The following is a 13,321-nucleotide window of genomic DNA, read 5'->3' as shown; positions in this document are numbered from 1 at the left end:
ACGTCAAGTATACATGTAAATACATGTTTAATTTACTTTCACTTGTACTTTTGATAGTTAAGTACATTTATTGCCAGATGATTACTTTCAATACTCAAGTACTGTTTGTGTGGGTGACTTTTCCAAAGTCAAACAGCATATCTTCACTTTGAGTATGACTTTTTACAACACTAATCAGAGGCATGTGGCCTCAGTTTCAATTGAGCTGTGATATGGGGACGTGTTTGATGTAACTGAGTGAAGATAAGTGTTCAGTTAGGCAAATCTAACCTCTGCAGCACAAAGAGACCGGAGCTTGATTTTCCTACCAGACCACTGCCCTGTGAATGCAAACCCAGGCTTTACATGCCATCAGTGCGTGAGGATCTGTGACGGCCCCTGACATCTGATTCAAACCAGATACCAGCTGTCGGGTGTCAGGAGTTCTAAGTTTGATTTATTGAGGCTTATGACCTCAGCGCTTCTTGAGAATTGACTTTTAGCAAGAAAAGTCAGTGTATTGTTCTCGGAAATTTGGGAAAGCACCGTTAAACCAGCGTAACAAGTACTAACAAAACACGGTCGTAAGGCACCAGTGGCTGGCACTGATGGCATGAAGGCAAACATGTAACCAAACCGGTTGTAAACGATCTGGGAAACAACACAAAAAGCACAAATGAGAAGAGATATTTGATCCATGAGTCTCACTTTAGTGGCGAGTGTGTTTGCATCGCAGACACCTGTCTGGGAAAATGACGGCGCCATGTACAGGTAAAAATCTATTTACCTCCTACACTGTGTTACCTCAGGCTGCACTGATGAAACAATGGCTGCCTTTGTTTGGCCGAAAAACAATATGCAATATCTGTCCCAAGTGCCTTTATCTCTTATTGTCTGAAAATTATTTTCAGATTTGAATGAGCCACGCACGGGCTATTTTTATTATTTAAAAAGGCAGGACATTAATTCAATCAGATACATGCTGGAGGAAGAACAGGGAAGCGATGAAAGATAGCCAGAGCACGGGCATAAAGAGAGCCAGCTGGGATTTTGTGTCTGTGTCCCGTGCCTGCTCAGTGGGGCTATTGTGTTCTCTCAGCAGATACACAGCCTCAGCTTATCAGCCCCCCTTATCATTTTCTCTTCACACTCAAAAGGACCTGGGAGGCATTCAGCCCAAACTGTGAGTTGGACAGATTAGACCCGCGTCACTAATGCAGCTTTTTGGAGGGGGACTGCGTCGCAGTTCGCTGCCCAGTTAAAAATCACACACAACTTTATAATCTTATGAAAGAGAAAGTAACATATGAGACAGGTAGGACTTAAACACCTGGCCTACAGCGTTTATATAAACAACTGACAATGAGGTTGAGTGTGATTCACACCTACGTCTTGTCTGCATTGTGATGAGATGAAAACACGCGGAAGTATCCATGACGATGCAGACTTATCTTGTCATGTCAGCCTGTCGTGAAGCCAACTTCCTGCTCAGATTTGTGGATTTACCATAACTGTTCGTTTCCCCAGGTGCTTTTAACCAGTAATTCACCAAATGTTTCCTTGTTTATAACACCTTCACAAAAACATAAATATACATACAGTATATGCTGTATCTATAAATACAGGTTCACATGTGTACATTATTTTGTTCAGTGTGACATGTTTTTTAAAAGAAATGGGAAGTTAACACACGTGGTTCTGCTGTATGTTTTATAAGAAAATAAATTTGTTTTTTTCACATTTAGCAAACCCCTATGTAATTAACTGAAATTCAAAATTAGAAACATCACATTCATTTGTAATAAAAAAGAACAGGTATATCATTAAGTCATATCAAGTCACAGTAATTTCACTTCTTGACCTACTTCTATTATTTCCTTCTAATGTTTTCATCAGGGAAGTTTCACATGGATTTGATATCATTGTTCTTGAGGAGATATAAATCTTCGCCAATCCAGACACATTTATAAATTTGCCGTGTTTTTCTCTTCCATCAAAGTGGAATTTTACATCATCTATCATGGAATCAACATAAATCTGATTCGATTTAAGATATTTTATTTTGTTTGTTCATATATATTGATGGATTTATTCACAGGTCAAATATATAAAGGAAGACAACAACAAGAATTAGTAAGTAAGTAAGCTATCACAACATTTTTTTGATGTAAGACTAAACAAGACTTGGGAGGATTTTAAAAAAAAAAGCTTTTTTGCTCTCAAAAATCAAAAAAAGATATCAGAGCCTAATACTTGGGTAAATTAATGTAAATATGACATTTATATATTACAGACATTTATCTCTATGGTGGTCACCTGCATAGGCATCACCAGGAGAACAATGAAATTATAAAACAAAATATAAAATAAGTTACTGACATGGTTCTGACATTCAAGAATCTGCATGCACACCAAACAACTGCAATTAAAGTGAGAGAAAAAAAACTGTTTAATAGTAGTCAAATTATGAGTATAAGCCCGTTTCCACATACACTGTTCTGAAACTAGTTTTACAAGTTTCAAACACATAACTACTTTTTTGACAGGAGCATGTTATGATCTCCCCAGCAGAGGGCAGTAGATCATCGGGGGCCCCACAGGGAACAGTCCTGGCCCCTTTCCTGTTCACCCTGTACACTGCAGACTTCTCCCACCACTCACCCCACAGCGATCTACAAAAGTTCTCTGACGACTCTGCTATCGTCGGCCTCATCAGGGACGGGGACGACAGAGCCTACAGAGAACTTATTCAGGACTTCGTAGACTGGTGCCAGCGGAACCACCTCCAGCTCAACGCCGGGAAGACCAAAGAGCTGGTGGTGGATTTCCACAGGCACAGACAACCCTGCACACAGGTGAACATCTAGGGAACAGACATTGAGATGGTGACGTCTTACAAGTACCTGGGAGTTCACCTGAACAATAAACTGTACTGGACTGATCACACTGCAGCAACATACAAGAATGGACAAAGCAGAGTCCATCTGCCGAGGAAGCTCAGGTCCTTTGGGGTGCAGGGGGCACTCCTGACAACTTTCTATGACTCTGTGGTGGCATCAGCCATTTTCTATGGTGTAGTCTGCTGGAGCAGCAGCATCTCGGCAGCAGGTAGGAGGAGACTTGACAAACTTTTCAAGAAGGCCAGCTCCATCCTGGGACGCCCTCTTGACCCAGTGCAGGTGGTGGGAGAGAGCAGGATGATGGATAAGCTGTCATCGCTGCTGGTGAAGGAGTCCCACCCCCTGCAGGACACTATCACTGCACTGGTCAGCTCCTTCAGCGACAGACTGATACACCCTAAGTGTGTGAAGGAGAGGTATCGCAGGTCCTTCCTTCCTGCTGCTGTTAGACTGTACAACGAGCACTGCTCCCAGTAGTAGACCTCACATGTGCACTATGCCATAAAAAACTCTACACATATCCATATACATTTTGGTTTGCACTAACTGGACAATTTTTAATACCCATATTTATTATGTATTATTTGTAAATAAAGATACCACACTATTTATAATTACACTGTTCATATTATAAATATTACTACGGTGTTCATATTGTAAATACTATGTATATACGAGTCAATTATATTTCTTATCTTCTTATTATATTGTTTTTTTTTTTTTTACTTTTTATTATTGTTTATTGTAATTATTGTCCTTTGGCTGCTGTGACAAAGACATTTCCCTATTTGCGGGACAAATAAAGGAATTCAGATTCTGATTCTGGTTCTGATCCCCCCAGCAGAGGGCAGTAGATGACTGACCATTGGAGAGCTCGACCAGTTACACACAACAGAACAACAGCATGAAGGCCGTCGAAGGACCCAGAGGAGTTGCCTCTTTTTTCGCCTGCTCGTTTATACCAAAATAAATCAATATTGCATTTTATGTGTAAATTGAATAAATCGCATAACACCCGATATTTTATAAAAGCTTTCTGGAGTAGACACTCGTCACAAAATTAATTCTCATTTTTAAATCATGCTTTCCGTCCCCTCTCCGCTGTTTTACCGTCAGGCATCTATATGGACACGTCTCACCGACGGAGGACGAGAACATGGCGGCCTCCTTGCGTCTGGGTCGTCAAGGGATATTATTTGGCCTCAGATTATCAGGTTATAGTAAATGTTCACGGGCCACACATCCATGGCAGGAGCACGTCAGACACTTCTTCCAGTCGCCATGTTTCCTCGGTGAGTGTTGACAGTTTAATAGGAGGACAGCGTTTGTCCTCTTCGTCTGGGCGGGCAGCCGCTGACATTTGCTAACATAATATTCCACCTCTAGTCGTGTCATTAGGGTCGTTCGTTACTGTTTTTCATAGCATTGTATGTAATAACAGTGTTGTTAAATGGGAGGACTGTTAAGTCGCATTCCAGCCTGATTATTCCGGGTTTCGTTTGGCCTCAGGTGACGGGAGAGCAGAGGTCCATTAATGTTGGGGTTGTGAAGAATCTCCCTTTTTTGACAGCTGACAGTTTAAGAAGATAATTTGATCCCACCTGTGTTTTCTAACTCTTAAGAACAAACATGAGACAGAAAAATTAGATGAAAAAGTCTCTTTCAGAGCCGACAGTTTGCCTTGTCATTGTAGGAAATCACAGGTGTTGCTCACAATGTCAATAACAGTAAAGATGGTTCTGCTCTAAGCAAGTGTCCCAGTAAGACCTGACAGTGTGACTGAACCAGAATCAAGACCCTAGAACTGAAGCAGGTTAATTAAAGTCAGACATTATTTATTTTGTTATTAACACCAGTGCTTTTCCTACTGTGACATTTCAAAGTTCATTCGACTGAATCCAGTGGTCTGACTGCTGTAGCCTTCTCATAGTTATTAATGTGCAGCATCACTGAGATGGATGATGATGGTTCAGGACATCATTTAGTCACTCCACTTTTTGTTTTCTGTGGTCAGTGTGAGAATTTGGGTTGCACATTTAATCAAAAAACTATACTGCATAAATCTTAAAACAGGGCTCCAGACTAACTCCTTACACCAGTTGCACTGGCACGCCTTTATTTTTCATTTTTGTGCACCGGCACATAATGTAGGTGCACCCAATAATAGATTTTGATTTAGTGTCAGAACAAATTATGTAAATTATTGCAAACAGAAAATAAAGTGCAGACAAATAATAATTCTTAATCTCAGCACACACAACAAAAAATTGAAGAAAAGCTACAAAAGGCTGATGTGTTTGATAAAGTGCTTAATAGTTATAAATAAATTAAATTCAAATATTGTTGGGGTAATATCTAAAACATTTGATATTAAAGCTCAACATTAGTGTTAAAGCTATATAATATAGATCTGTCTACAAACTATATCGGTGCTTGTTAAAAGAAATATTTTATACATTTTTTAAGTCTGACCTGCTGAGTATCAGGCACAGTTAAGACCAATGAAAATGTTAAAGTGTACATTGCAGATTTTTTAAAAGAGCATTATAATAATATGTCTAAAATGTTTTTCCACATCTTTCCCCCCATATGTGGGAAAAAAAAAAAAAAAATTTTGGAAAGACTTTAACAAATGTCACACCATCACGATAGTTTTATCAGTGAAAATGAAAATTATAATGCAAATATGACCATTCCCACCAATTGTCAATCACAGTGCAACAGTAATATCTGTCAAAATAATCCCAATGTGATTTTTTTTTATTTTAGACTTAGACTTAGACTTAGACTTCACTTTATTGATCCCGTTGGGATGACTCCCTCAGGGAAATTGAATTTCCAGCAGCATACAGTTCACGAGAAAATAGACTCTTAGCAAAAATAGAAAATAAAGATAGGAATAGAACAAAATACAATAGAATACAATAAAAATAGATTAAAATAAAATAGGATAAATAAAATAAAATAAAATAAATGTGAATGTAGGACTGTATATTTGTTATTGTACAGAAATTATTGCACGAAAGTGAGAGTGTCCAGGTATGTATGTGAATAAATAGATAAATAGATAAATAAGTTGTTGCACAGTGAAATCACAGTATTGCAGTATTGCCGGTTATCTGTTTCCTCCTATTTCCTCCTCCCCCCAAGTGAGGAGTTGTACAGCCTGATGGCATGAGGGACAAAGGAGTTCTTAAGTCTGTTGGTCCTACACTTGGGAAGGAGCAGTCTTTCACTGAACAGGCTCCGCTGGTCACTGATGACGGTGTGCAGAGGGTGGCTGGTATTGTCTATAATATCCAGCAGTTTTTCCAGTGTCCTCCTCTCTGCCACCGTCACCAGAGGGTCGAGCTTCATGCCGACCACAGAGCTGGCCCGCCTGATCAGTTTATCCAGTCTGGATGTGTCCTTCTTGGATGTGCTGCCCCCCCAGCACACTACAGTGTAAAAGAGGACACTGGCAACCACAGACTGGTAAAACATCCACAGCAGTTTGCTGCAGATGTTGAAAGACCGCAGTCTCCTTAGGAAGTACAGCCTGCTTTGCGTCTTCCCATACAGGTGGCTGGTGTGTGTTGTCCAGTCCAGTTTATTATCCAGCCACAGCCCGAGGTATTTGTATGAGTCCACAGCCTCCACCTCAGGTCCCTCTAGCACTTAAACTGTATCTTGCAGCCCTAGTGAGAATGAAGAAGGTACATGGACAAAGTCAGGTTTGGGAAGCAATAATCAGTTACACAAAAAGGTCTGACTGTTGAAATATTAGCATACTGACTGGTTCATACTGGAGCCAGAAATAATATATGAATTGCTATTAAGCAGTTTCTTAGCTCTTACCCGGCGGGAAACAATTTCACCGCTTGGCAGGTATTCACTATTCACCACCAGTAAAAGGCACTGGGAAATGAATCAGGGCAGAAATAATTGTCTGCCTGAAGAAACCAAAGGATGAATTGAGGGGATTGTCCTGCTAAGAGCTATGTGAATGTTTGATATATGATAGATAATGGACTGATGATATGCTGCTCATGATTTCAGTGGTGAACACTTTTTGCTGCAGACAGTTTGATGTGGCTTTGTAGGAATAGCGCTTGTGAAACTGATCACATGATAGGGGCTCCATGTGAAAGCAGTGTACTGCTGTGACAGATTGTTACACACACACACACACACACACACACACACACACACAAACACACAAACAGAGGAGTAATTCATAAAACAAAAAGATTGATGTTCAAAGCTGCTGTTTGACTCAATTTTAATGTGTTAATATGTTTGAAAAGTGTCTTTTCTCTTTTTCTATACACGCACACACACATATAAATAGACAGATATGTTTGTTTTGCATTTAATTGTATTCCTTCCAGATACTGAAGGAAAATGTAAAAAGTGAAGTCACAAAAAAGCTGAATATATATGAAATAAACTAGTCTTTTTCATACAGATACATTTTGTAACATTGCAAAATATCCAGCAGATGGCAGCAGCACACAACATGGCCACAAAGCATTCATTTTACTTTTCTTAATTTCAAATAACTTGGATTATTGTTATGTTATGTACCAAAACATCTCATCATGGCCAAAACTGCCAAAAACTGAATGCAGACCACTTTTCACGATTTTTCATTTTCATTAATAGTATTGAAATATGATAATATGCACTTTGGAGACAAATAGAGATATCTCATAATTACTTTTGATCTAATGATTATTCCAATGATTTTATTTAGTTTAGGCAGTAGTAGCATTGTTAATATCGCCTCTACAAGCAGCATCTTATAATCTCAACGATCGAGTCTTATGGGCTCTATTTGAACTCTTGGGTCACATCACATCCAATAAAACTGCTCAACTTGACAAAACCCTTCAGGGTTATGCAACCCTGATCTGCCTCATCTGTTTACCTTTTCTCTCTCTTATCTATTATATCCATATCACTTTGTCTTTCTGCATATCATAAATGTATGTAAGCAGTTCAGTGAGCAAATAGAATTCACTAAACAAAAGGGTTTCCCTGCCATGTCTGAGCAATAAGCCTGGCTGCTTTTATCTGCAGCACTGCAGGCTAGTTGTAGTAAAGCAGTGATGCCTCTTCAGCTTGGATTTGTGCTTTCCCCTCATGACCGGGAGACCCGGTGTCCGGAACCCTGGCCTTCTGAGGGACTTCTGCTGGTGACAGTCAGGGGGCTTTGACAATAGCGCAAAAGCCTGCAAGAGTACAAGTGGCTCTGCAGCCTCCAGTGCATTGTCAGCCAGGATCACAATTACATAAGTGACCTGCCAGCCTTCTCCTGTCAGAGCGCCACCATCTCTTCCTGCGCTCTGCTGCCGAGTTGAATGTGTTGCAACCCCCTCAGGCCTTGTTGCAGCCAAGCACTGCTACTCCTTGGCGTGTTGCTTGATTTATTTTGACATTCACATGCCCTCGTTGATGTTGACCTGACTGTAGGAAGGTTCTGCATATGATTTTAATGGAAATATCGCTGCCTAAAGTTCCAAGCCTGATGTGAATTGTGATGTTCTCTTTCTGTCCTGTAGGTGTCAGCGGACTCAAAGTGGAAATGCCCGCTCTCTCTCCCACCATGGAGGAGGGAAACATTGTCAAATGGATGAAGAAGGAAGGTAAAATGAACATGTGACACAGGACTTCATATGCCAGCTCTCATTACCACTGTTTTTTTCCTTCACTTCTTCCAACTAACTTACTACTAAGATCAAATATATGTAGTTCTCACAGAAAAAATCCTCTGCATATGCGCTCATCGGATCAAAAAGCTGATTTCTTTCTCCCATAATGATTGACCAACAGTTGCACTAATCATTTACTCGATGACATTACTTTGCTCTGAGCGGCTGTGGCCTGAGCTCCAGAGCACCTGAGGGCCTCTGGTGGCTAATTGGCTCAAGGAAACTCAGCAGTCACTATTCATCACTGCTTAGCAACTCTGCTCAGGCAGCCGCCTCAGCCACACTCTCATTTATCAGGAGGCAGCGCAGTGAATTCTGATTGGCTGCTGTGTTGCCATGTGCTTCTGTGAGTCGGGCTGAGATATGAACATATGTGTGTGAGAGAGAAAGGGAAAGGGGAGAAAAAATAAATTCTCAGTGACAAGAAAAACACATCTGGGATGCTACTGTCTCTCACTAAATTGGTCCCAGCTTACAAAAAGCACTTGTTTGTATTCTGGTTAGTGTTATTACCTGTTCTACAGTGGAATCTTGTGTTTTTTGTCGCGTAGAAATCCTCAGATTTTCTTGTTTTTTTAATTAGAATTTTACTAAATAAAACAAAATAATGTTTTTTCCCACAAAGTTGCCCCTTTTTGAGTTTCTTCCAAACACATAAATGCAGGTCATGTATGATAATCTATCCCTGGTCTACATATCTATGCTTCCTGAGTATTTTTTTTGTTGTTATGTCCGTTGCTCTTCCGGTAGAGCAGAGGTGAAAAGGCTCGGGGGTCGCCTGTTTAATCTTTAATATTGCACATCACACCTAACCCCTGGGGTCATACGGTGTTAAAGCCTCATACAAATCCAATCTCGACTCCGCTACTGCTCGCTCTCAGGGGCTTCCAACGTCAATACTCCCTCTGCTCTTTCAACCTTCCCCTCACCCATCCCCATCTACTTCTTCCCTGACCCACCCTGTTTCTCCTTTTTCCTTCCCACACATCTCTCACCCTAAACACAGCCTACAAACTCATGTCTTTTTCAATTTAGGTATTAATTTGAGGCTTTATACGATTCTTTTTTGCCTTTGACATATCTTGATTTCACTACTGCCTGCTAAATGACACTCTGATGCACCTTCTTGCAGCTTTTTTTTCTGCCTAACCTTTGACCTGCATCTCATATACCTTGTATCCGCCTCGCATCTCAACACATGGACATATGTCACAAAGACGATTCAATCATCCTGTGCCTCCTCTTGACTCTCTCCATGAAATAGATTTACTGCAAGCGCTAAAGGATAGAAATAAGCAGGTTCCGTTCTGCTGCAATGTAACCAAAACATTCTTTATCTCCAACATTAAACTATTGATTTCTAACAAGCATTTGCTCTGCAACTGACAACAATAGATTTTATTTCTTCTCTCCTTCTTTGTCCAAGGAGACGATGAGGCCCATCTGTTGGGGTATTTTTCGATTTTAAACCCATTTAGATTATGCACTAAAGGGTTTACCATTTATTAGAAATATTAATGAAGCAGCATCTACAATTTTTTTTGATAAAGGTTAAATGTGTCAAAACATACTATTATAAATGTAACATTGTGGTGCTGCATGCCTCAGCCTACAAATCATATTCTGCAGACTTAAGGAATCAAAAATCACCATCAAATCATCAACATTTGTTTTTATTTTTAGAATGCAAAAAATTCAATTTCAAAAATAGACAAAATTAAAATTATGAAGACTAATTGAATTTGTTATCATTCAGCCCAACGCCATAAACAGGTGTAGCTCAAAATGGGCATATGAACACGGAGAACCTGAACCAGTGGCTCCTAATTGCCAACCTCTTTCACTGCTAAGCAGATGCTAATATATTCCAGCTCTCTCATGCGGTGGACCAGTGGGAATCTACCGAGATTCTAAGGATAGGCGAAAATCTTCCCTTCTATCAGACACGCCGCGTTGCCATATCTCACATTCTTTCCCATGAAACATTGATTAAGCCCTTCATTTGATATGTAGGCCAAAGCCCAAGCAGATACGTTCTAGTGTAACCTTTTTGTACCTTCAATGAAATTCTTTCATTTTTATGGCAACCAATTTGTTCTCAGCATGCACAGAGGCCCAGTGAAGGAGCAGTGTTTTTTTTTGTACATGCTGCAAATGATTCATGCATTTCCAATCACAGCTGAGATGATTCATTTGCATTATAACTAAGGTCAGAAACCCCTTGTAATGAAAAGATTGTTTGGGAATTACAGGCTTTAAATGTCAAATGAAAGCTTGTGTTCTATTTAAAGTTCTCTGACGTGTTTCTTTACTTTCACAGGTGAGGCGGTGGCAGCAGGCGATGCCCTTTGTGAGATTGAGACTGACAAGGCTGTTGTTATCATGGAATCTAATGACGATGGTGTTATGGCAAAGATATTGGTGAGTGGGCACAAACACATCTAAACAAACATATACATCTTCTGCAGGAGCTGATTCCATAAGGGATCTGCAAATAACAGGTGTAGCCTGAGTGTGGTTTTGGTGCACTTCCTGTGAAAGTGGTGTGTTGGCAGAGTTTTTAAATGATGTGTATGTAAGTGTGTGTCAGCGCCAGGATTTCTGTTACAATGGCCTTAAATGATGTAAAGTCAGCAACTGTGAATTTGAGATGAGTTTCTATTCGCATAGAATAAAGTCCTGGTGATATTTATTTTTAATTAATGATTCTTCATTGCTGGTGCTAATTGGCTACGCTTGTTAAATCTGCTCTTCCTACACAGTGACAGCAAAGTGTTGGCGAGGCGTCTTCAGTGACAAATATTTCTCCCTCCACCCCCCCCCACTGTGCTGTTTGTCGTTTGAATTTTTAATAGGCTGCCAAAGACGGAGCGATCACTTGTCTTTCATCATTTTTCCACCACATGTTCGTCCCCCACAACAGAAAGATTAAGTTGTTTAATCTTCTTCTGAATACATATGTGGAGTGGGAGGGAATGGTGATGGTATTTCCTCGTAGTTTAAGCAAGATTTAAGTTCACTTTTTTAGCTTCCCTATTTTTAAAAACTGAGAGCTGACTGTGAGGTTTCGCTATGTTTGTTCCCTCGCTCAGTGTCACAGAGAGCGCATTATCTACGAAACAACATGTTCCCTGGCCGTGTAATTTTGGACATGCTCACGTTCCGGTGAAGCTGAGTGAAGCAGGGACTTTAATTAAATGATGTGTCTGTTTGTGCGACCATAACAACAACAACAACAACAACAACAACAACAAAAATACACAGCCAGTCCGCACCAGCGAATTCCCATCACAAATGAGCACACAGATACATTGTTCATGGACAACACACCCTCTTTTTCTGACACGCACATGCTAACAAACAGAAATGACAAAATGAATCAATTAATTATCAGAGGGGTGATTGTCAATTATGAACCATGGCCTTACATCTATTTTTCATTTGCTTCCATCCTTCCACATTCCCTTACTCCATCCTTGTCTTCCACAGTGGGGATGAGGTAGTTTCCATAGCAACCACCCAAGAATTGGGGGTAGGGGCTTTAGAGCTGAAGCTGGCAGAGAAAGATGGTCTGCATTAGATAAGCCCCCGAGCTCTCCCTCTCTTTCTCTCTGTTATAGACAGTGTGTGTATAGTTAATAAGAAAAACAGCAGCTAGTGGCAATATTTCAGAGATTCGTACACTCCCCTCTCATGGCATGGCCAATGTGGCATCCACTTTGTCTGGGTCAGAGTGCATTTACGCTTAGTGGTGTAATTGTGGCTCTCCAAGAGCCCAGTAGGTTTCTAATTTAGAGGCTACTATAATTGCCTGCCTGTGGCCAAATGGCTGGACAGGCAGCAGCAGACGTGGGACTCCGCGCTCCACAGGGGTTATTTATGAGGGTCAAGTACTGCTTTGGCCCCTATACCAATTTCCAGCCACAGCTCTTGGGGAGGTGAGAGAACAGGGATGAGGAGGTTTGGGGGGGTAGAAGCTGCAGCACCAGTGCCACAAACACAGATTACTGTACCTCATCATACTCTTACTGTATTGCTCTACCCTGACCCAAGGGCTTCAATCTGAAAATCTGCCCCGGGTACAATCAATCATATCCTGTAGGAAGTGACACGCCTGTTTGCAGATACATACTGAAGGTGCACATAGCTGCTCTGTGTTCAGATGCATGTAAAGATAAATTCTGCTGAGCTTGAAACGGAGAATACAGGTCAAAAAATTGATTGATACAGCAGGTGCATCAGATGGTAGCTGAATGTGGACGAGTTTGTGATTGCTAAAGGAAGAACATGGCAGAAGGGAATGATAGATAGATGTATAAATAGATGAAAAATTGATGAAGATATCCAGCCCATTCTGTCAGTTTCCCATATATCATTCCCTTTCCCTTTCCCCCCTTCATCTCCACAAACTGTCATCCAAGGGATCAATTTATCAATTGTTGGTATAAATCACTCTCTAACCATGTAATCTCTGGTCAAAATGAGTGAAAAGTCTCTGTGTATTTTGTTTGCTCCAGAGTTTCTTATCAAACCATTTCAAAATGAGAGAACATAGCCTGTAGGCATGTGTCCAAAAGGCTGAACTGTTGTAGTTTAAACTGTATTTTCCTTCAAGAAAGACCAGCAGTGCATTGGGGCAGAAGTGGTTGGGATTAAGGAGACACTTTATTTTTCATGGCATCTAGCCTTCAGAGAGAAGAGTGAGTGGAGAGCAACAGAAAATATGGGTTTGAAAAAGGAAAGTGACCT

At 40.6% G+C, this 13,321-nt stretch overlaps 1 protein-coding gene across 1 annotated transcript in view; it reads left to right on the top strand.

Annotated features, from left to right (window-relative positions):
• Positions 1-4,007: 4,007 nt before the first annotated feature.
• The window catches only part of pdhx (pyruvate dehydrogenase complex component X), a 32,249-nt gene continuing 22,935 nt past the window's right edge, over positions 4,008-13,321 (top strand). The window contains exons 1-3 of the mRNA XM_073472820.1: positions 4,008-4,171; positions 8,423-8,506; positions 10,893-10,993. Coding sequence (XP_073328921.1) covers positions 4,036-4,171; positions 8,423-8,506; positions 10,893-10,993 — 321 coding nt within the window. The 5' untranslated portion in view covers positions 4,008-4,035. The remainder of the gene's footprint in view (positions 4,172-8,422; positions 8,507-10,892; positions 10,994-13,321) is intronic.

The sequence above is a fragment of the Pagrus major genome, chromosome 8, assembly GCF_040436345.1.
Source record: "Pagrus major chromosome 8, Pma_NU_1.0".
Taxonomy (NCBI): Eukaryota; Metazoa; Chordata; class Actinopteri; order Spariformes; family Sparidae; genus Pagrus; species Pagrus major.
This window is presented reverse-complemented; position numbering and strand designations above follow the sequence as displayed.